Raw genomic sequence first — 23,686 nt, 5'->3', positions numbered from 1 at the left:
AAGGGACTTACTATTGGTATATTGTTTTCTGCTACAGATTAAGGTTACTGTCCTAACAGCCAGGAACCACGCTGAGACAAGGAATAGGTCTCTAGTACCTTATTACTGCTACATTAGACAGAAAATCCTAACAAACTGAAGAAGCGTGGGAAAAACCCAGACAGATAAACCCCAAAGGTTAAGGCGGGTCTGATCTGTGTCTCTCTGAATGGCTGCTTAACTCCTCAGTACTACGCATGCGTTTTCCCCCCTGGATAGAGGCCCCCTCCTGCTCACCATCAGTACTCATGACAGTTACCATGGTAACTAATGATTTTGGCCTGGTGAAGAGGTTGAATTTAATTGTCCACTTTTCAGGTGTTAATAGTTGTTAATAGCCTGAAGCAAGGGCAGTTCAGTTTTCCTTCTCTTTAGGCATGTAGAGAGTATGCAGCTGAGGGAGATCTCTCTCCTCTTTGAGAGCCTGTGAGAATGCAGAAGCCTGTAAATATGTTTTTGTGCTTTCTGTAAATAAATTTATTTTTATAGAAATGCCTGGTGTGTGACTTTTTCTGATCTCTCCTGAGAGCCTGTGAGAATGCAGAAGCCTGTAAATATGTTTTTGTGCTTTCTGTAAATAAATTTATTTTTATAGAAATGCCTGGTGTGTGACTTTTCTGATCTCTCCTGGGCCAAATGCTTTCTAGCATTCTGCCAACAGGTTATGGGCCCAGTAAGCAGCCCAGTAAGCCCAGTAAAACCCAGAGAGATCAGCTCCACACCTCATGCACAATTTAAAGGCAGGTAGCAAAGACCTGTGAAGATTTTCTTTGGAGCTGCCTGGAGATTTTCCAGCAACTGCCGGTCTACAGAACAAAGAAGCCAGCTGGGGTGACTTGCAAAAGAAGGAAGAAGCCATGGCTACCTCCCAGCTCTCAGCGATGCTTCTAGAGCACCTATCAGAGACCAACTATTTGAACTGGGCCCTGAAGATGGAGATGTATCTTCACAGAGAGAATCTTTGGCTGCCAATTGGTGAGCAAACCCCCCAAAATCCCGGTGCTGAATGGCTTAGACAGGATGAGCAGGCTAGAGCCACCATTATCCTGGGAGATGAGGACAATCAGCTAGTCCACGTGTGAGGTATGCAGTCTGCAAAGCAACTTTGGGACGCTTTGAGAGACTTGTATGTAAAGGCAACAGCAGGGAGTAAAGTTACCCTGACAAAAAAGCTGTACAAAGCCTACCTTGAAGAAGGAGACAGCCTTCCTGAGCACCTGCATTATATTCAGCAGCTGTTGGTTGAGTTGCAGGAGAGAGGAATGGAATTTACACCTCTCACAAAATCCTATATCCTCCTGCCCTCACTGAATGAAACGTGGGACACACTGATTTGTACCCTGGAGGCTATGCCTGAAGCAGATCTCACCCCATCGTATGTAACACAGCGCTTACTCGCTGAATGGGAGAAGAGAGAGGAAAGATCCCCCCCATCTCTTCTGGAAAGCTGCAGTACCAGAAATCAAGGGAAAAGAAGGGAAAAGAAGCTGAGGCCACAGCGCTAGCCAGCCAGCGATGCTTCACTTGTGGTTCAGCTGGACATTTGCAGAAAGACTGTGCCTTGAGACCCAAGAGTAGAAAGACAGAGAAGAAGAACACAAAGGCAACACAGAAGAAGGCTCTTCAGACAACCCAAATTGCACAGGTTGCTGAGAAGGGTAATTCTGATGTATGGGTATTAGATTCTGGGGCCAATTGTCATTTATGTAATTGTAAAAGCTCTTTTGTGTCACTGTCTAAAACTGAAAGACAAAGTGTATATTTGGCTAATGGGTCTGTGACCAAAATTATGGGACAAGGTGACTTGTATTTATCCTGCTTGGGAGAAACTGTAAAAGGTGTGTTCTATGTGCCAAATTTACAATCAAACCTTTTATCCGTGGCACAATTATCTGCAACAGGGTATGTCATGACATTTAAGAAAAATGGTTGTGAGATACGTAAAAATGGAAAATTGTGTGCTACTGGTATATTAAAAGACTCCTTGTACATTGTGCAAAATGCAAGGAAGCTAAGCTGCAAGGCTGCAGTTGGCAACACTCCATATCATGACCAATGTGTACACCTGATGCATAGAAGATTTGGTCATGCTAATTTCAAGTATATAGCACAAATGCCACAACTGTGTGCTGACCTAAAGATAAAACCCTGTGACAAATACTTAGATTGTGTAGTTTGCAAAGAATGCAAAACACTAAAAGCTCTTGCGAGTAAGCACAGTGACAGAGTTACAACTAGACCTTTGGAAATTGTACACTCTGACATTATTGGTCCTTTTGCTCCAAGTCTTGGACAAGCAAGGTATGCAATGACCATCATTGATGATTTCTCAAGATACACATTTATCTACATCTTAAAACATAAAGATGAGGCATTTGAGAAATTTAAAGGTTTTGTGACAAGGGCAAATGGAAAATTCCCTAGGCCTGTATCTGCACTCCAATGTGATAGGGGAGGAGAGTACCTTTCTCACAAATTCAAAAGGTTCCTAGTGGAAAAGGGGATAGAACAAATTATTTCTAACCCTTACACCCCTCAGCAAAATGGTGTTGCTGAAAGAAAGGGCAGAACCTTGCAAAATGCGATGGAATGCATGCTTAAAGATTCACATTTATCTTTTAAGTATTGGGAAGAGGCAATATCTACTGCCTGTTATGTACAAAACAGATTGTATAATTCTGTGATTCAGGACACTCCATTCCATTTGTTTTATGGTGTGAAACCAAAGGTAAACCATCTTAGAGTGTTTGGTAGCACTGCTTGGGTTCATATTCCAAAACAACAGAGAAGGAAAGGAGGCCCCACAACAAAGAAAGCCATCTTTGTTGGCTATGAACAAAGCCAAAGGAGTTACAGGTTCATAATGGGAGAGGAAGTAATAATTAGCAAAAGCGCTTCTTTTGCTGAACAAAACTGGGGGAGATTAAATTCTAGCTCTCCAGTTGATCTGACCACCACAAGAGAACAGCAAGGACTTGCTGATGGTGATCTTTTGCCTGATGAGGACATTAAACCAGAAAAGCAAACTGAAGATCTGTCTGATGAGACAGATGCTTCTCAGGAAAGTGATAGGAGTCAAAATTTAAGCCCTGTATTACCTTGCAGATCTCAGAGGAGTAATTAAGGTGTTCCTCCATCACGTTTTCAGGCTGAAACAGTAAAGGCTTTTCACATATTCACAGAACCTGAGTCTTTAGAACAAGTGAATGCTTTACCACCTGAGATTGCACAAAATCGGCATTCTGCCATGCAACAGGAGTTAGCATCCTTGAAAGAAAACAGAACTTGGAAACTGGTAAATCTACCTCCCAATGAACGCTGTCTAGGTTGTAGGTGGGTTTTCAAACTGAAAAGGGATGCTGATGGCAAAATCCAAAAATATAAAGCAAGGTTAGTTGCAAAAGGGTTCACTCAAAGGAAAGATTTAGACTTTGACAAGACTTTTGCACCAGTTACCAGTCCTTGAAGTTCTGGCCACTGCAGCGCCCCCACGGTCATATGAACAAAATTTGGGCCCACTTAGGTCCACTTGCATTTACGGCCTTTTGGCCAGCTGCCTACCCGCTGCTGCCAGCTGCCTCTGACACCCAGCCCTGCCCCCTGCCCCCACACCCACCACTCCATGTGCCACTACTGTACCAGCCAGGGTCTTCTTTCACACTGGTGCAGCCAGGGCTTCTCTCATGCTCTGTCCAGAGTTTCTTTCAGCCGGGGCCTTCTTTCACACACCAGGTTTCCTCAGCGAAAGAAGGCCCTGGGTGGGGCATGAACAGAGGCTGTGGCTGACACATGAACGGAGGCCCTGGGTGACACACAATAAGGCCCTAGCTGGCATGCAAACTTAGACCCTGGGCAGGGCATGAACAAAAGACCTGGGTGGCACATGAAAAGAGGTCCTGGCTGGCATGCAAACAGAAGCCCTGCGCAGGGCACAAGAGAAGACCCGGCTGCACCAGCATGAAAGAACGCAGTGCAAAAGGCAGCCCTGGCCGATACAGTAGTGGTACACGGTACAGCGGGCACAGTGGCAGCGGGCAGGACTAGGCAGCAGGGGCAGCTGGCGGCAGTGGGTAGGCAGGTGGCCAAAAGGGCAGAGGTGGGGGGGGGAGATAGGCAGATGGGGGGAATTTAAGAGGAGGCAATCCCTTACCTTACTGAGGTGCAGGTCTGGGACGGACCAAGCTGGGAATGGCTTGGATCGGGGTGAGTCCTCTCCTAACGACCGGTGGGATTCAGTTAACAATGGCAATGGGGACTGCTGGGATTGCCGTCGCTAAGTGACATAGTCACGTGACATCGCAGGTTACAACCACATTGCTTAGAGTCAGAAATTCCAGTCCCAATTCCAGTCGTTAACCAAGGACTACCTGTATACTGAAGCTACAAATATATCCTTAGAAATTTTTTGGAGAAATGGGTACTGCACTGCTGATCTGTTGTGATTTGGAAGGGACTACAAGAGATGCTAAAGAAACAAAAAATCTAATCAAAACATTAAACTTAAGGCAATAATGAAGTGGTGGGATCAAGTACTAATTTCAAACATTTTGGGGGAAATGCTATCAACCCCAGATCACTGTTGTCATGACACAAGCATCTCAAAAAAAACACCAGTTATACTAAACGTAGTATGTTAGGTGAGGAACTGTTTATACAGGACATATTTAATAATGGAGCTTTAAATGAAGCCACTTCCCTGAAGTGGTGGAAACTCTAAGTCAGCAACCTTCAACCAGCTAATAAGCCAACCTTTCACTGGACTGGCAAGCTGAGGTTGTCATTATTTGGCATTATTTGATCAAATCAAACAAATTAACTGAGTGTTGAAAAAGCAAGAATAATATATGCACTTCAGCCATGAATAAAAATATCAGTGGAATGGGCAGTATGAGATCTACTTATGTAAATATTAAGGATAGTGTGCATTTACAGCTGTGATGACTTGAACATTAAGAGTAAATGAAGTTTAGGAAAAAAGAATGAAAGGAAAACTGCCAGCTGAAAAATCAGGAAACTGCTCAGTTGGAAAGGTGAAATATATATATATATATATATACACACACATACACACACATACACACACACACACACACATATACATACACACACACAATGTTTAAAATATTATTGAACCCACTATAACTATGTTATTTGTGTCTGTATGATTTATAATTCCTAATATATTATCATTAAGTATTATGTATCATTTCCTAAATTAGCACAATTATTACCTAAAATATTGCACAAAGTATACAGATAGTCCTCAAGTTATGATCACTTGTTCAGTGACCATTCCAAATTACAACGGTACTGAAGAAGGGGAACTTACGACCAAAATTGTGGTCGTCACAGCATCCCCATGGTCACATGATCATGATCCTTGCGCTTGGGTGCCTGGCTTGCGATTACGACATTACAGCAAGCCACAGCCATGAGATTGCCATTTGTAACCTTCCCTGCCAGCTTCCCACAAGCAAAGTCAATGGGGAAGCTGGCAGGGAAGGTCACAAGTAACTCCCTAAGTCGCTCCTGCTGCTTTTTCTCAGAGTAGCCCCGCTACGGAGTATGAGATCTCAGGGACCTGCAGCACCGCCTCCCCCCCAGCGGCACCTGCGCACCTTCCCCACTCCTTGCTTGGGACTCCTGCCCCTTCTCGCTTAACAACCCATGTGATCCTATTGTTACAATGGCAACCGGGACTGCTGTCGCTAAGCGGTGCAGTCATGTGACATCATGCTTTATGACTGCATTGCTTAGTGACAGAAATTCCACTCCCAATTGCTGTCATAACCCACGGACTACCTTTACTCTCATGTTGTGTACAAATATGTTTTGAAGTGTATGAAGAATTAGTCGTGGTAAAGTCAGTCCACCCTGAATTTGTTGCTGTTTACCTGTGTTATCGGAGATGAAGGCTGCATCACAGAAGAGTTTGGAAATTCCTTGGACAGATTTCCTTCAACGCTTGTTTCTGCAGTGAGAGACAGGAAAAGTATGGAGAGTGTTGTGGGATGACAGAGAGGGAAAATACAGAATTAGCATTCAATATGGAGAACTATCTACTTGCAACTCGCAGTCTCTGAACTGCTGAGTGGAATCAGCATTTTATACTTCAGTGAGCCCAGAATGGGGTCCTGGATATCTAGTGTCTTAATAATCTTAGTTTACACATATTTTAAACATAATTTTGGGAGCCCCTACAATCACCACTGAACTTATACAATACCAATGATTCAATAAACAATAATCTAACTAACAAATCTGAGGACACTGTTGGCAAAAATACCACAAATCCATTGTTTCTTCTTATTTATTTAATGATGTAGATCAGGGTTTCTTAAACTTTTTTCTCTCAAGACCCCTTCCCACTTTTAAAACTTATGGAGGACCTTAAAAAAGCTTTTGTTTCTATGGATTATATTTATTGATACTTATATTAAAAATTAAAATTGATGCATTTACTGCCATTACCACTTCTCATGATTGTTCAATGGGATTTTAATATTGTATTATTTTTCAACATAGGCTGGCAAATAATTTAGATTTCGCGGATCCCTGAGAGGGTCTTAAGGTACCCTCAGGGGTCCTAGGACCACACTTTTAAGGAACACTGATGAAGATCTTTAAAATACATACTATTTCAGAAGGACTTTGAATACAAGACCGTACAAAACAAAAGTGAAATAAAGGGTTTACAAGTTTAGAAAACAAAAATTAAATACAGTTGTTAGGGTCCAGAGATACCCTAGTTGACTGGTTCAAGGTTTAGTGTACTTTCTGGTTGTCCATCAAGCCATCAAGAAATAATAGAGGAAAGTTATGGATATCAAATATTACTTTTCATCTTATGCTGAAAAGATACACTTTTCAGTTTAAATTTTTTTAAAACTTAAATTAAAAAAATAAACTGAGGACTTCTGGTGGGGACATGGACTGAACAGCTGTGCTCGTGGGCTCCGTGGGCAGAACTGACAATGCAGCAGCTTTTTTGGGGCTCAGGGAGGTTTTTCCTGAAGCCCAGAAGTGTTTTACCAGGAAAGGAAAACGCTCGGAATCAAAAGGGACATTAAGACCAGCTACCCCATTTCTAAATCATCCAATTTATATATATTTTTAAAGTATATGTACCCTAAGAGAGGCTTTCCACAGCAAGGAGAAGCAGGCTTTCTTGGTGCTTATTGTTATTTTGGGGAGTAATTCTTTAGAAAAATTCTTTTTAAGTTTTGGCTTGTTTTCCATCCAAATATTAAGGGAGATTGAGAGTAAATAATTGTCTCCCTGTTATTATTTTGTACTAAATTTGAAGAAATTAGCATTTTCCTACACGTTGAATCAGCTGTTTTGAACTTTCGTTTTTCTGCTTCTACTTTCTCTGGGGAATTGTCTGCAATCTCACTCTCACTTAAGTAAACACATTCCTTCGTATTTTTGACTTTTGCTGGTTAAACTTTTAGGGGGTGCCATAATCTACTGTGTGAGACATGGAGGACCTTAAACAGACCTTCTCAGACTTCCATTGAGACTTCAAGCAGATTTTTTCTGATTCTGATGAAGTTTTTATGCAAGGCATTCGGGATATTCTGGAAAATATGAGCTTTAAAATGTCTCATCTGGTTGGGGATGACGTGGATGAAATTGAGGAATTTAACAGTGTCAGGAATGTCTCAACTTCTGCTGAGATGCTGGAGGAAGATTGGATAGTTGAGTTGAAGAAATTAAAGGGAGAGATCGAGTTATAAGCCATAAGTGAAACTGATCTTCTGATGGAAAGCCATGGAAAAGAAGGGGTTATTATGTATAGGTGGTTTCCTGAAGAAAAGTTGGAGTTTTTGAGGGGGGCAGTTGGGCTGTTTGATTTAAGAAAAAAGCTTTGTGTGTATTGTGGGGATATGTAAATGCTTTGGTTTATTTTGAAGTGGGATAAGGGTTTATCTGGATTGCTTTTAGGGTTTGGTTGATTTCATTTATCTTTAACAATTTGGATTAAGATTATTAAGATATAAAAACAATGTCTGGTTTTTGGTCTGACATGATTAAGATTATTAAAATTGCTGTACAATTAGTTTGGCCTTTATTAAAGGAATGTAGAGAATAGAAGTAGGAAGGCAATAATTAAATGAATGTTATCTTTGGGGGGGAAGTTGATTAGAAGGTGTGTGTGTGTGTGTGTGTGTGTGTATGTTCTTTTTTCTTTAATATAAGGGGAGGGAGCAACTATACTTGGTGATTTTTATAGTGTGTCAATGGTATGATTTTTAGAAATAATGTGATCTTGGTCTAATATTGAGTAAGGGATTAATTATGGATTTGTTGTATATCCTTGCTGTTAAAAGTTGGAAGTCACCTCTTTTTGTAACCTTAACATTTTTTTTCTCTTGTATTTCTATACCTTTTTAGTTCTTTTTTTCTTTGTAGTTTTTTGTTTTTCTGTAGCTTTTATCTTTGTTTGAAACTTAATAAAATTCTCACAAAAAAATAAACTGAAAAATTGTTTGTTTTTCAACAATAAAATAAACTGCAGAAGAAACAATTCAAAGGAACTCCTTGTGTGATTTGTTCCCCCAGAAGTGTGGTAATTATTAAGCTACAATAAGGCTTATTACAACACAACTGAAGAACAACTTTACATTCACCAAGGACTGTGAATTGTAGGGTGAGAACTCTAAGCTCAGCACCATCCTTTGAATTGCTGATCCCGGGGCTATATACTTTTTTGCTGACACCACTGTTTCTAGCTGTTCACCTTGATGGACAGGGACAGAGAAAAGGGAAAGGAGAGAAATAAGGTTCAAGAAAGAGAAACCTAAGTTCCTCTTGGAGGCACAGAGTTGATTTCTCAGCTCTTTTGGTCTTGACAACTGGCTGCAATTCTACATACAAACTACTTCCATTTTACTATAATAATACGCAGGTAGCTCGCCTGCCACTAGATTGTCACAACCGAGAACCTTAAAAATATAGCAATCTAATTCCCATAATGTGTTGTTGCTCTACATCCAACATATTTTTGAATTCAATGCAGCATTAATTTTGCTTGGTATCCATAACTATTCCTTGCAATCCTTTCCTAGAACTATCTCTGTTCTGCTGCCTAGCCCATGTTTCCAGGACAAGAATTCCCCATTTCTTTGCTTGAACCACCTTACTGCCTTATTTGCTTTGTACAGAGAGAAAGCATTAAACCTGTGAAATTCCAGTTGAGTTCAAAGTCTGATTCTGCATGTGGTAAAGAGCAACCTATAAACTGTGGAACCTTCTTCCATTTTTGGTATCTTGCAGGAAGCCACAGCCTGAATGATTAATTTTGAAGACAGTGATAATCATCACACAAATGCCATGCTTTACATATCTGCACCAGATATATGCAACATTTGTGTGAAGATGTCACTACAAGTATGCTGTCAGCTGCACCTTTTGGTTTCCTCATGCTTGCTTAATGAAAATCCAGGAGTCCAAGTAATGGCTTTTCCTGGATGATATGGTTCTCAAGCACATATCAACACCTTGAGGCTTTTGGCTTGCTTTGAATTTATAACTAAAACCTAGGGGATTACAGTAACCTGGCCAAAGACATTCTGTTAACTTTTTGACTATGGAAATTAAGTCTTATTATCTTTCCTGTACTCTAGAACATATATAACACACATACCTATATACCATCATGCTTCATTTCTTCTTTCCTTCTCTCAGTGTTTCCAATTCTTCCCCACAGTCTAGTATTTTCACCAATATTTGACTTCTCTGGCACCTTTTTGAAATGGCTTTGCTACCATTTGCTACCAAAGGTAACACTGGGAAAATTCTGCTTGGCCATTTGAGAAATGGCTCAGGGAATCTTGCAAGATTCTACCTGATCTCACATTAATTGATATGTTTAAGAAACCATAGGAATGGATCATATGTGGTTGCAGAACTAACTGCTGCTAGTATGCTGATGATATTCAGCTATATTTGTCCTTTCTTCCATGCTGGACTTGGATGTCTCAAGAAGCCTCCCTGTGCAGGTCTCTAAGGTGTAAATACTTAACATCAACAGCTAATTTTGCCTTTCCATAGTGGAGCCCAGTCTATGGAACTACTTGCAGTTGGAGCTGAGGCTGTCCCTTTCATTGCTACAGTTTTGAGAAAGGCTTGATATATTTGGATATTATTTGCATATTATATTTGTATTTATATTTTTATGGTATTTTAATGTTTTATCCTGGTTGTAAACCGCCCAGAGTCCCCGCTTTGGGAGGAGATGGGCGGTGGCAAAATTTGATAAATAGATATTTATTTTTATTCAGGCTTTTGATATTTTTAAGTTTTAAAGAGTTTTAAACAGTTTTTAATCATCTAATATTTGGCTTTTATTGATCATGAAGCCAAAAGCATATACATTTTAAATACATGTTCTTTCCATATTTGGCAAACACTAATTTATTTACCCAATACTACCTTCCTACTCTCCAAGCATTTTTCTCTTTTGTGGCTGATACTTGTCTATGTTAAAAGTTAAACTGAATGGTTGTTGAACTAATACTCCCCCAGTTTAAATTTAGCTATTCCTCTTTCTGTTTATATGTATCTGCTGAGTGCATTCCACACCTCTGGCAAAATTACATTCCTGCATCCATCTGTACACATGTGAGCTTGAATGTGTGTGTGAATAGATGATGTGTAGTAACATTCCTAATTTAAAAAAACTCCAGTAGGGGAATTGAGGATTTTCCCCCCAGTTTCAGTAGGTATAACAAAATGGATCTAACCCAAAGGCTTCATTTAGTTCATCATCCTGTCCCAGTTTTAAATGTTCAATGGAATTATTTACTTCATCTTTATTGATCACAGTGACATTTTCTTCTTTGCCCTCAAATGCCAGACAAAGAAGATCCAGCAAGCAACTTACCTTCAGAATAAATATACTGAGCTATGTCCTCTACTTGCAGCTCATTTTCACTTGACCTGCAACAGAAAGACTTAGTGAATACTGGCTGTTAGGAGTCACATAAATTGTTGATATGGTCCCCAAGATGAATAGGTATCAAATACTTATTACACAATAGACACTTCTGATGCAGCCTATGTTCTCTGCAATTTAAAGTTTTCTTATTAATCAACTTTATAAAAGCATTGATCATGTTGTATTTCACGTGCTAAAGGACATATTAGGAATACAGAATAGGACTGTTATGCACCAGTTCTGATAACCAAGGACAGATAGATGCACCTGAATTCATTGCTTAAACCTTATTAGACCAGACACAGCATATCTTTCTTTTAGATATTTCAGTTGGAGATTTGGATTCAGTAGGAACTCTTATAAGAGGATGTGCTTCTGAACATGTACAGAGTATTAAAAGAATCCCAAGTAATTAGCAGCAGGTCCCATTCAAAAAGAAAAACATTACCTTTGATGCAGAGTAAAGGCTTAGCACAGCTATCAATGAATACTAGCATACATTCATTATATATTAAGAAATATGCAGGACAGTATTTCTATCTATACTATATCTCACTTCTATCTAAACTATAGCTTCAAGAGATAGACAAGAGGGAGAGAGATCGGCAGTCTCTTACACGTAAGAGTCTTATTTTACTAACTATAGGCTGGATGAGAGACAGACATATGGACAGTGTAAAAGAGACCTTCCCCTTATCTACAGTGGTGCTTAAAAGTTTGTGAACCCATTTGAATTTTCAATATTTCTCCACTGTATCTCTTGCCATTAACTTTAGTAGTCCAAAGGTTCTTAGCTGGAAAGAGCTGATGCAATCTGAAACACCCCTTCTCATTGTCTTGGACACCCACTTACTACTCCATCTTCTCTTGAAACTTCTAGAATGGATCTTGGGATAGGAGCTTGGTTGGCACATCAGCCATCATTTGTTCTACAGGATAGTACTTCAATCCTTGCTCTTGTATATCCTGTTTACAGTGCCATTTGATGCCAATGTGTTTTATTTTTTAGTTATTTTTTTCCTGTGGCAACTGAATACAACTTTGGTTGTCTTCATATATAGGTTCAGGGTTAGTACCTCCAAAGTCCTCAAGCAATTGTAAATCCATGACTGGCTTTACAACTGACCTCACAAGATGAAATGTACTCAGCCCTGGTGTAGAACAGTGCCATGGTAACTCTGCTGTAACCAACCGACTGCTCTTCTGCTATACCAAAATATATTCCTGCCTATTGACTTGCAGCCAGCTCTATCTTCAGTCTAATCTGCATCCATATATCCACCAAGTTCAAGGTTCCTGCTTGCTGGGAGGAACTTTAAGTAAGCAGTGCCTTTGAGGCATCTCCCCAGCTGCTTGAGTGGAGTCCAATCATTTTGGGTTGGTGCACTTACTCTTCTATCTGTAACTTCCACTGCTGTACCCAAATGTGGTCTGGCTATTGTTGACACAGAGAAGCTTTCCAAATGCAGTTCTGTGTTTACTGTTATCAGATAAGGTTTGCTCTTCTTTCTTTAGAAAGTTAGCCTCCATAGATTGCTGACTGAATTGGTCACAGTCAGCCCTAGGCATTTTAAAAGATCCATAATTTTCTGTTTCTGGCTGAAGAGATCTCTTTCTTCCTCATCTTTTTCAAGCTATACTTCAGATAACAGGAAATGCTGCCAAGCTCTTTCATCTCTACTTCCTTGGTCAAGTGTTCCAGAATCTTCCTACTATCTTGCTTATCCTCATAAGAAATTATTAAACTATCAACATAAGTCAGGATAAAGGCGTTTGTTACTCATAAACCTCAAGTTTAGGCAGGGATCAGCCTTGCCTTGCTCAAATCCTTCCTTAAGCAACATTTGGTTTAGTTTCTCATTTCACGCACTGACAGCTTGTTTTAGTCTTTTCTGTAGTTTGCACATAAATCTGTTTATAAGTCTGAAAGAACTCTGGGGGCTGTTCCACATGAATTTTCTCCTCTAATTCCCCACGTAAGAGCACAGTCTTTTATATCCAGGTGGTCACAACCTGTGCTTCTGCTGCTGCTATGCTTAAGAGCATTCTGACTAAAGTATGTGTCATAACAGAGGCAAAGGTCATCACAGTCCTCTCCCTATTTTTGGCTACCAATCTGGCTCGGTAGTGGTAGACTTCTCCATCTCCATTGCATTTGGTCTTGAAGACTCATTTGCATTGTACTGCCTTTCTTCCAACATGTAGTTGTCAAGTGTTATTTTTGTAAAGAGATTCCATCTCTTCAATTGCTTTCGACTTCTCAGCTTCATGAACTGGCAACTTCTGAATATCTCCCAAAGTCTTTAACACTTCATCCCTTTTCTCTTGGCCATAAATGAGAGCTTGCCTGGGGGAGTCTCTTTGTTAGATCTCTGTGAACTGCACCTCAGCTTCTCAGTCCCATCCTGAAACAGGCTGTAGTGCTGGTTTGACACCAGAGGCAAGGAACAGCTGTGGTAGTGTTGCATACTAGTGGCTGCTAAAGCTGGCCTTACTTTCTCATCAAAGTAAGTCACACTCATTTTAATCCTACCAGTGGACAGATCTAGGACCTCTGAATTCTTTTGTGTCAGCTGCATATACATCCAACTGTATTTCAGATTCCTTTTTTTCTCTTTAGAAATATATATATATATATATATATGCTTTAGATCCAAACATTCTAATTTGATTTAAACTGAATTTTCTGTCGAACCACAGCTAATAAGGATTGGCTTTAATGGCTAGCCTGTTTAGAAGATAGTTGAAATAGTTTCTTCCTGCCATTTCTCATCCAAGCCTGAGTCAACTAGCATATTCCTACATACATTCAGCAGAAAATTATCCTTTCTTTCTGTCGATCCATGTTGTTCTAGTGTAAAGGGGACAGATCTCTCATGAATAATCCCATTTTCCTTTAAATAATTAGGCATCTGTCCATTCACAAATTCTGTTCCATTATCAGAAGTTAATTTCATCTTTCTTTCAGATATGTTTTCTACATAAGCCAGAAATGATCTGAATTTGCTGAACATTTCATCCTTATGCCTTATCAGATATAAACAGCAAAAACAAGATGTTTCATGAAAGAAAATTATGAAGTGCTAGTTTTTTCCATTTGACTCAATGGGAAGGAAACAGAGGTCAGCGTGGATTTGCTCATTTACGGAGTATTGCTGTGGTGAAGCATTTCTCATACCTTCAGTGCTGTCAGTAGTTTTTGTACTGTGTGATTCTTAGGGACATTTACTATAGATACATACAGAGCAACACTCATTTGAAGTCTATGATTTAGAAACTGATGGTCAACTCTTCCCTTTGTATCTGCCTGATCTTCTCTATATTCTGATCTAGTTTTCTAGGCCAAGATTCAGTGCAATTTCCCTCTTCTCCTTTACAAGCTCAGTTGTTTTTCTCTTATCAGAGAAGCTACAATTTTCCAAGGAATCTACTCTGAAAAGTTTAGATTCTAACCAATATTCCTTTCAACAACAGATCTCCATCTTATTGAGCAATTTCCTTCAGTAAAATCAACTCCATGTATCCTTCTGACTACACAACTAACAATCATTTGGAGCCCAAATCTGGAGAGTACAGTACAACATGCCAAGCAATTGTCTTTTCATCAGTCTACATTTTATTACAGTCTCTCCAGTCTCTTGTGAGCTTATTTGCTTATTTGTTTGTTACTGGATCTGCCCTTTGCAGCTTGTATCAAGAGTCACAAAGGAATCCTTTTTCTAAAACAACAGAGCACTTGCTCTGCTACCCAAATAAACTGAATTCAGACCACTGAATTCTCTGAGCAATTCTTTCATACAATGCATTATTCCTGTGCTTTAGGGTTAGCTCTGCCCTCTTCTTTAGCCTTTTCCCACCCTGGCCATTCTTCTTCCCTTGAGAGAAAAATCCTTGATCTTGGCTAGAACTCCCTCCATCCACATCTTTAAAGGGCTGGCCAGGAGGTTAGTCCCTTTTCATGCAAAATGCCCTCAAGTGTAATCAGCTTTTGCAAATAAAGCAGGCTTTTTCTCCAGCTTTCAAAACAGAAGTTTGTTACCTTAGATAATTTCTCTGTTGCTATTAGGGATTCCTGCACATCTATTTTGGGTATTATCTGATCCAAAGTCAGGCTTTCCTAATGCTTGCTTCAACACATTAAAACACTGGAGCAGAGACATCAGAAGGAAAGCAATCTTGATATAACTTTACCTTGCAACACCTCGTTATTTTTAAGCAGCTTTCGATCCAGTATCTGGTTCACATAGTCTGAGATGCTTGTGCCATCCTGTCTTTTTAAAGAGCACATTATTTTTCATTAAGCAGATGGAACAGTAGGACTTATAGCTGTTATAGATAAGTTTTCTTTAATTAGTCCCAAACCTCACTCACAGTTGTTGGTTCCTCAGTATGAATAAGCATATTGTTATTTCCATTTGTATAAATATGTGCACAGGCTTTTCCATTTCTGGCTTCCCAAGATCTTTGCTTCTTACCTCCAGAGAGTCTTTGGGTTTCCAGAATTTGCCATTATCTAAAGGTTGCCAAGAACAACTCCATATAGCAGACCATTTTTCCCAATCCTGGCTTTTGAAAATTTAAAAAATGGGGTACATTATCTCATGTAGCTGTATCTTGCAGCTGCTTGCTAAGTGTCAAAATTAAAAAGAAAAATCAATAAAAAATCCTAGCTGGGTATTTTGCCACCTTAGTCCTGGGACCTCTGCACTTATGTTGGTAATCCCTAACTCCTGGTTATCCAGTAGCTCATAGCTTTGAAGCTGGTCTGAGCCCATTACCCTATTGGAGATTTGAAGTCAGCACTAGCCCTTGTTAGAAGATGTACTCCTGAACACATGCAGAGTGCTAAAAAATACTGAGTAATGAAACAGCAGCAGGTCCCATTCAAAAGGAAGAATGCTTATAATATATTTGCCGTGGATGCAGAATATAGCCTTAGCCCAGCTATCAATGAATGCTAACAGACATAATATTTGAAGTAAACAGATTTCTTAATACACAGAATAAACGCTTCCCTTTTATCCAAACTACACCTTGAAGAGAAAGGCAAGAAGTTCCCTAGTCTCTTAAACACAGAGACCAATAATAGGCCAGGTGAGAGAAAGATATATGGAGGGTATGTAAAGCCTCTTCCCCACATCTATGAGGGTAGAATGAAAAGTATTGCCTCCAATGTTGTAAGTCATCAATAAGTGGCAGTCCCAATGTGCTACAAGCTCTAACATGTTCTTTAACATCTATTCTTTCACTTCTTGGTGGAGAGTTGCTGTGAAAAAAAGTTGCATTGCTATTGTTCATGAAAGGGAAGCCTGCAGTAAATACTCGTCAGTGCAATTTAAGGAACATGCTGTGATTGAACTGACTGCTGAAGAAGTCTCTCCAACTGAAATTCACTACCAAATGCAGGTTATTTATGGTGATGACTGTCTTGATGTGAGTACTGTGCACTGCTTGGCAAAAAAAATATAAAAACAATGAACTGGGAAGAGCTGATTTGTGTGATCAAGCATTAAGTGGACAACCTGTGACAGCAACCAATGAGTTTCACATGAGAAACACTGATAAACTGACTAAGGAAAATCCCTGGATCACTCAAAGGGAAATTGCTGTTAAACTTGACATTTCACAGGAATGTGTGGGTCACATTACTGATGTTCTTCAATATCAGGTTTGAGCAAGATGGTTCCTTGCATGCTGATGACAAAGATGAAAACTCAAGAGTTGAAATTTGCCAGCAATTGTTGTCACACAACAAAAATGAAGGTAAAGAATTTCTTTACAGCATTGTGACAGGCAATGAAACATAGGCTCATCATTATGACCAAAAATAAAGCATCAGTCCATGGATTACCTTCACAAATCTTCCAAAAAAAAAAAAAAATTCAAAACCCATGCTTCGATAGGAAAACTCATGGTTATGTTTTTGGGGGATGCAGATGGCATTCACATAGATTTTCTTGAACCTGGCACCACTAGCAGCTCAGAACATAACACACAAAACTTTAAAACAATGATTAAGCACAAGAAGGAATTTTGCTGCAACTTGACCAGGCCTCACACCTGATAAGCCACCCAAGAGGCGACTGTGAAGCTGGATCTAACCGTCTTACCCTGTCTGTCATACAGTTCACACTTGGTACCATGTAACTTCCCCCTTTTCCTAAAATTAAAGAGATACCTTCATGGGCATCTGTTTGACTCAGATAAAGATGTAGAAAGAACCTGACTGAAAAGACAAAATGTGGAGTTCTTTTATAATGGCTTTAAAAGGTTTGCCCATTGTTGCTAGAAGTGTATGGCAAATGGTGGTGATTATGCAGATAAATACAGGTAACGAAAGAGCTCATTTCAAGGATTATTTTCCTGTTTCATTTATTAAAATATCCCTATTTAAATTAAAATTAAAATTATGGAGGTGGAAGAATTACTTTGCATTCAAGTCACCATCTGCCTTAACGTTCACCAGGCTCCTAAGTGCAAAGAAAAAATGCAAGCCATTTCAAACTCTGGGAGTTCACTGCAGCATCCAACCAAAAACATGCAAATCAACTGCCATGACGAAATTGTGGTTTGTGGTCAGTTCAAAAGAGAATCTGCCTTTAGCATGTGGGAATATGATCTGTATAGTGTTCAGAAACACGTCTTAACCAAAAGGCCACAATGGCAATATATCCGGAATGACATTAAAAGTTGGGAGGTAGGATCCTCTCCCCTGCATCCTCTGCTTTTTCTTTTAATTTTATTTTTTAAAACTATGTTTTACGTATCACAGAAACTGCAAATGAAACTCTGAACACCTGCTGCTAAAACCAAGAGATTGTTAGAAACACAAAGTAAAGCTCTGAAGCTGGCAAATTTGCATACCCTCCCCCAGACTGTAATTATGTCACACAGCCCTCTCTAGTTTCATACTGGGGTTTGTGGTAAAAGGCACAGGTCTCACGTGTCTGTGCAAACATTTTGCTAGGAAGCCACCTCTTTAGAAGCCACCTTCAGAGTCTGTCTACCTGAGAAGTATAGAAGGATAAAATTTAAGGCTGATCTCATCTCGTTTCACAGCTGCGCAACTCTTTAGTTCTTGCTTCTGATTTAACCTATAAAAACTGGAATCAGAAGCTGTGAGCCTCTCTACGTTTATATGGCAAGAGAAGCAGAGTACTTCAAAGTAATGGAGAGTGACTGAAGGTTATGAGTACAAGTTAATATCCAAAGTAGATGGCAATAGCAGATCCATTTCTGCCAGCAATCTATATAAAACTATGCATGTATGTATAAATGTATTTCATACAAAACAGAACTCTTGTAAAGTAGCCAAAGAAATAGTGTGCCAGAGCATGGAGAGAAAAACACACACACAAATTATCTATCTATCATCTTTATATATATAAACTTTTATTCAAATAATAAATGCAAGCTAATCTAAAAACAATGGTTCCAGTGTAATGCAGTATAGAAATATAATACTGAATCATCTTAATCTGAAAGGAAGATAATTTATTTGTAAGATTCATACCTTGCTTTTCTCCCAGGGCTCAACATTTACATGTAACACTGCTCATTCATTTGTTCCCCACAACAACTTTGTAAGATTTGCTGAGCTGAGAAACAGCAACTGTCCCAAAGTTACTCAGTAAGTTTCTGTGGTGGAAGATGGACTTAAACCTGCGTCTCCCCATTCTGGTCTTAACCATTACACCCTACGTGCTCTCAGTTTAGGACAATAAATTTAGGATGACCTAAATTCAAGACAACTTCCCTCCACTGAAAAAATATACAGTGAAAAATCCAGTTTTGTTATATCATTATCTCCAAAGGACTGAGTGGTAAATGGGACTGGACTGGTGACCTTTGCTTATAAAAGTTGAGGGGACTGGAGTCACTTGCCTCTTCTTGGCATCTGGCTTACCTTCCTTGGTCTAAGACTGTTTTTGTCCAGGTAAGAGCTAGGGGGAGGGGGGAGGGGGGAGGGGGGAGGGGGGAGGGGATGGTGTGGGTGTGTATGGATGTGGAGTAGTACACTGGCCAGCTGACCACAGGGTCTCAACCAGTACTCTGGTTTTTGGGTGCTGAATGATTTGCAGACGCATCCTGGTGCCAGATTCAGTCAGCTGTTTTGGAGGTGTGTCATTGGTCACAGCATCTCCCCAGAGCAGTACAGCTTCCCCCAGTGATGTTCAGAAAGTGACTGAAAACCTGGCTGTTCTCCCAGGCCTTGGGGCAGAGTACTGGTTGAGACCCTGTCAGATATTTTGTTGGTATACACAATTTGCCTTCTGGGTACTTATGATTTTTTAAAATTGTTCTTACTTTCTTTTAATGTAAGCCATCCAGAGTCATCTGGAGTTGGGCAGCCTCCAAATCGTATTAAATACATACATACATATCTAGTAAGTGATGGGGCCTTTTGATATGCATCACTGAAACTGGTTTGGTGCAGAAGGGGGTTGCCCTTTTGGAAATGTGCCCACCTGAGTTTTGGATGTGGCACCAGCCATGACTCTGGGCTGGTGGCAGGGAAGTGGCTATTGTCAGCCAAAAAGTTTGATGGCTTCCAGGGGTAATGCTCTAGAGACAATGGATGTGAGATCCTGTTTGTGAAATTGAGCCTTAAGGTGCAGATGGGTTGCTGCTACTGTACTGGCATACAGTAGAGCAGTACAGAGATAGCCTTGAAGACAGTATATGGCAACCATTACAAAAACATCAGCTTAGCCTGGAAAGACAGGAGGGTGTCAGGAAGAAACTCACAATTTGCCCACCTTGACTCTCTTTAGTATAACAGCAAGGGAAAGAGAAACTCTGTCAGGGTTTCAAGATTCTGTTATTATAGCCTAGTGTCAATGAAGTAGAATTCTAGTAGTTCTTGCCGTGTCTGTTTCCAAGTCATATCTACCTCAAAGGCTGATAAATCAGCCTCCCTGTCTCACAGCTGCTTCCCTACCTGAGCTGCTCAATGCTAGGCCAAGTTGTTGCTGGAGTTCCCTAGACCTATGGTTCTGGGGAACTTCAATTTGCCTTTTGTGAGCCCAGAATCAGAGGCGGCTTGGAATTTCATGGCCACCATGGACTGAATCTAGGTTATTGATGGCCTAGATCACATGCTAGATCTGGTTTTTCTCTTAGAATTGTAGTAACATGATCTGGAGTTGTGGGATGTTGTCATCAGTCCCTTGTCATGGACTCCCTGCTGGCCTTGGAATTTTCTGTGGTTATCCCCTGGTGCAGGGAGAAAGTACTTGTTTGGTCAGCCTTCCCCAGGCACCTAATGGACCCAGTGGGGTTCCAGAGGAATCTTGGAGTTGTCCTTGAAGCTTTGTTGCACAGCTCAAATGAGGCCTTACTCATTGTTTAGAATGAGTGGGAGACAATGGCCTTGGATCAGATCCTGTCTGTGTGGACTCTGTTATGGCCTAAGGACTGGGCTCCAAAATCTGGGCGAACTGGGCCTGCCAGGTGCTGCACCAACAGATTCATCAATGGCAGGCCTTTCCTCTGCTAACACCAAAGCTATTCAGGCTCCTCCTTGACTAGCACTGAAGCCTCTCTGGCCAACTGGGGTGTCAGGAAGCTGGGGGAGAACCCCTAGCCTGCAGGTCTGATGCTCCATCAAAGCCAGCACCTTGCAAGTAAGCAGCAAGCCACTGACTCCTCAAGCAAGCCAAGTGCCTTATTATCAGCAATCACTAAGTGAAAAAAGACTCAGCTGAGCACACTCTGCGGGGAGAGGATTTACACCGCTCAGGTTGTTGCTGGAAGCAATTTTGGCATCTGGTATCATACTCCATGTTTCATGCTTTCTGGCTCCTGATTCCTATTATGCTCTCGACCTTGGCATATTCCTGACCAAGTCCCTGGTTTTTCCCTAAGCACTTTCAAATACATGTTTTCAGTTTACAGACTGTCTGACCCAGCTTTATGCCTCCTGCTCAGACACCAGTAAGCTGTTGTGCACATGCATGCTCTTCATTCTCCTTCCCTAACTGTTCCTGCACTCTCCTCATGCCTCTATCTCACTCTGCTACCACCACCTGTCCAGCCAAGCACTCAGCTTGTGTGTGCTCAGGTCAATGCCTCCACAAACCTCACTGCTCCAACTGTTACCTCCAGCACTCTCCTTGCAGCTCTCCTACCACTGCATCTTCTATCAAGCCCTCTCCCCAGCGTGTGCTTGGTTCCTAGCATCTCTGCAAGCCTTGCACATGATTGCATGCACTGCACCTGCCAGTTGCCAGCCTGCTACATAGACATTTGCTCCCTTGGTTGAAGCCAGGACATTCTTTGTGTATGTGGATCCCAGAGAGCCTCCTGATTTTCAGGGGAACTCTGGGAAATGAAGTGCACCCACTTCTATTTAACATCTGTATGAACCCACTGGGTGAGGTCATTCATTAGCACAGGGTTAAGCATCAAATATGCCCTTGAAAAGCACTCAGAAACTACAATTGGTCCAGAATGCAGTGGCAAATGCAGTTCTGGTGCATCACAGTATGTTCATGTGACACCACTGCTATGTGAGCTGCACTGGCTCCCAGTAAGTTTCTAAGTTCAATTCAAGGTACTAGTTGTCATCTTTAAAGCCCTGCATAGCATGTGGCCAGGTTACTTGTGGGACTGCCTATCTCACATGGTTTCTGCCCATCCCACCAGATCTGGTAGGATGGGCATGCTCTGGGCCCTTTCTGTGAAACAGTGTCATCTAATGGGACCCAGAAAAGTCTCCCCACTGGCCTTTCAGAAGGCCTGGAAGACCTGGCGTTTTTGCCTGGCGCTAGGGCCAGGGTATTAGTGAAGCCACATGTGTATTTCTTTTGTTCTGTGAGAAAGCTCATGAGGAAACTTGGTCATTTTTAATTATGTGTGGCCTTATCACTTTTACCTTGTGTTATTTTATGTATCAGTAAGCCATCTAAAATTTTTTGGTTATGATGGATGGCCATATAAATTATTCAAATAAAATCTTGCTTCCCTACTAGCCTAGTTTGCTAACTCCAGTTGAAATCTCACCTGGAGATTCCTCCTTCCCCCTGCCCCAAATAAATATGTGCATGAAACAGTTTTGTGTGGCATATGTATATGAGACTACCTAGGTGTAATCAAAATTCTTTGAGCCTGGGTTTTGGAATGAACATTTACAAAATATTGCAGGAGCAGATCAGATGTGTTTCCTCCTCCTTATCAGGCAAGCAGGTAGTAAAATCTCTCTGCATCAAGAATCTCTCAGGAAGAGCATCAAAGGCATCAAGAAGGCCCCGTTTTAACACACTCACTGATAAATGGGGACTAAAGTATACCTATCCAGATTCCAAGATTCTATAACCTATCCCATTTTTTTCTCACAATAAATCTGTCATGAGTAAGGATGGCGAGCAGGGGGCTCCCATCCAGACTGTCAAGCACATGCGTAGCACTGAGGAATTGGTCAGCCATTCAAAGAGACACAGATCGGGACCGCCTTAACCTTTGGGGTTTATATGTCTGGGTTTTCCCACGCTTCTTCAGTTTGTTAGGATTCCTGTTAAGTACTAGCAATAAATATTAGAGACCAGTTCCTTGTCTCAGCGTGTTTCCTGACTGTTAGGACAAAATCTGACTATAAAACTCAGAAATCTAGCTTTCCTGGTTATAAGCAGCCTTTGGAATCAATGCTATACATACTAGAAGACGTACTTGTAAAAAAGAATAGGGTCAAATTTATACATGCATATATTCAAATTGCTTTGTAAAGTAAGATGCTCCTAATCGATTCTGCTCAAATTAACTGATCCTCTTTATGCATGTACACTACCATTCTCTCTTACGCACACATAACCGCACACAAAGAAATACTGTATACAAATACACACAGATACTTTTTCCCCTCTTTTTCCAGAAGATGCAACAAGAAAGTCATCTATTACAATAGCAATAGAATGGAGAAGGGGTACTTTACTTGCATTGAGAAGGAAACAGAAGAAAATAGTAGAACTACCAGATCTGGGGTGCAAAAATCCACACAACCTCTAGATGCCAGCAAAGAGATACAGAATACTCTAATTTTTGCATCCCACATCTGTTAACCCTAAGAAAGGGAAGAACAGAGAGGGACCAAAGGTGATAAGTGATAAGAAAGGGAAAGAAAAGACTGTTTTGATGTTACAAAAAGATGTGAGCAAATCCTCCCAAATATTTACTAATCTTCAAATGCATTCATGCTTTTCAGCAGGGGTATCTGCAGTCATGTACTGTATACCTTCTGCCTATTTGCTCTCCATAGTTTATCAAACATGACCCCCACTAATTCACAGGTAAGTATTTGGAGGAAAAAAAAGTATAATTTTCCTATTGAGTTAATATTTAACACAACATGTCTAAATATAATGGGAACCTACTCTGTCCATATTCATATGTAATCATACACTGACACTTGTTATAAATGCTGTGCCAAACAAACCCTAAACTATATTACAATGTCTCTACTCTTGAATGTAGTAATATTATGTAGTAACATCTGTTGAAGTAGAAGGAATAATTCAAGCATGAACAGAAATATAACAAACACATTATTCCCTGTAGTAGAGTATCTCAGCTCTATAGTAAGGTATCCCTATAAATTGCAAAATTCTGGAGTGTTTTGCTTACCCTGCTTTGGCAGAAGAAAAGTATTCATCAGTTTGCACTGCACCTGAAGCTAAATATCTAAGACAAGCTCTTTTCTGGAAACTCATT

The 23,686-nt window shown here is 40.4% G+C and overlaps 1 protein-coding gene across 1 annotated transcript in view; it reads right to left on the bottom strand.

Annotated features, from left to right (window-relative positions):
• The window catches only part of PPP1R3F (protein phosphatase 1 regulatory subunit 3F), a 50,580-nt gene that overhangs the window by 12,542 nt on the left and 14,352 nt on the right, over nt 1–23,686 (bottom strand). Inside the window, exons 2-3 of the mRNA XM_063294273.1 lie at nt 10,928–10,983; nt 5,934–6,010 (exon numbers count right to left, since the gene is read on the bottom strand). Coding sequence (XP_063150343.1) covers nt 5,934–6,010; nt 10,928–10,983 — 133 coding nt within the window. The remainder of the gene's footprint in view (nt 1–5,933; nt 6,011–10,927; nt 10,984–23,686) is intronic.

The sequence above is a fragment of the Candoia aspera genome, chromosome 2 (assembly GCF_035149785.1).
Source record: "Candoia aspera isolate rCanAsp1 chromosome 2, rCanAsp1.hap2, whole genome shotgun sequence".
NCBI classification, from domain to species: domain Eukaryota; kingdom Metazoa; phylum Chordata; class Lepidosauria; order Squamata; family Boidae; genus Candoia; species Candoia aspera.
The sequence above is the reverse complement of the archived record's forward strand: the minus strand, read 5'-3'. Positions and strand labels throughout refer to the sequence as shown.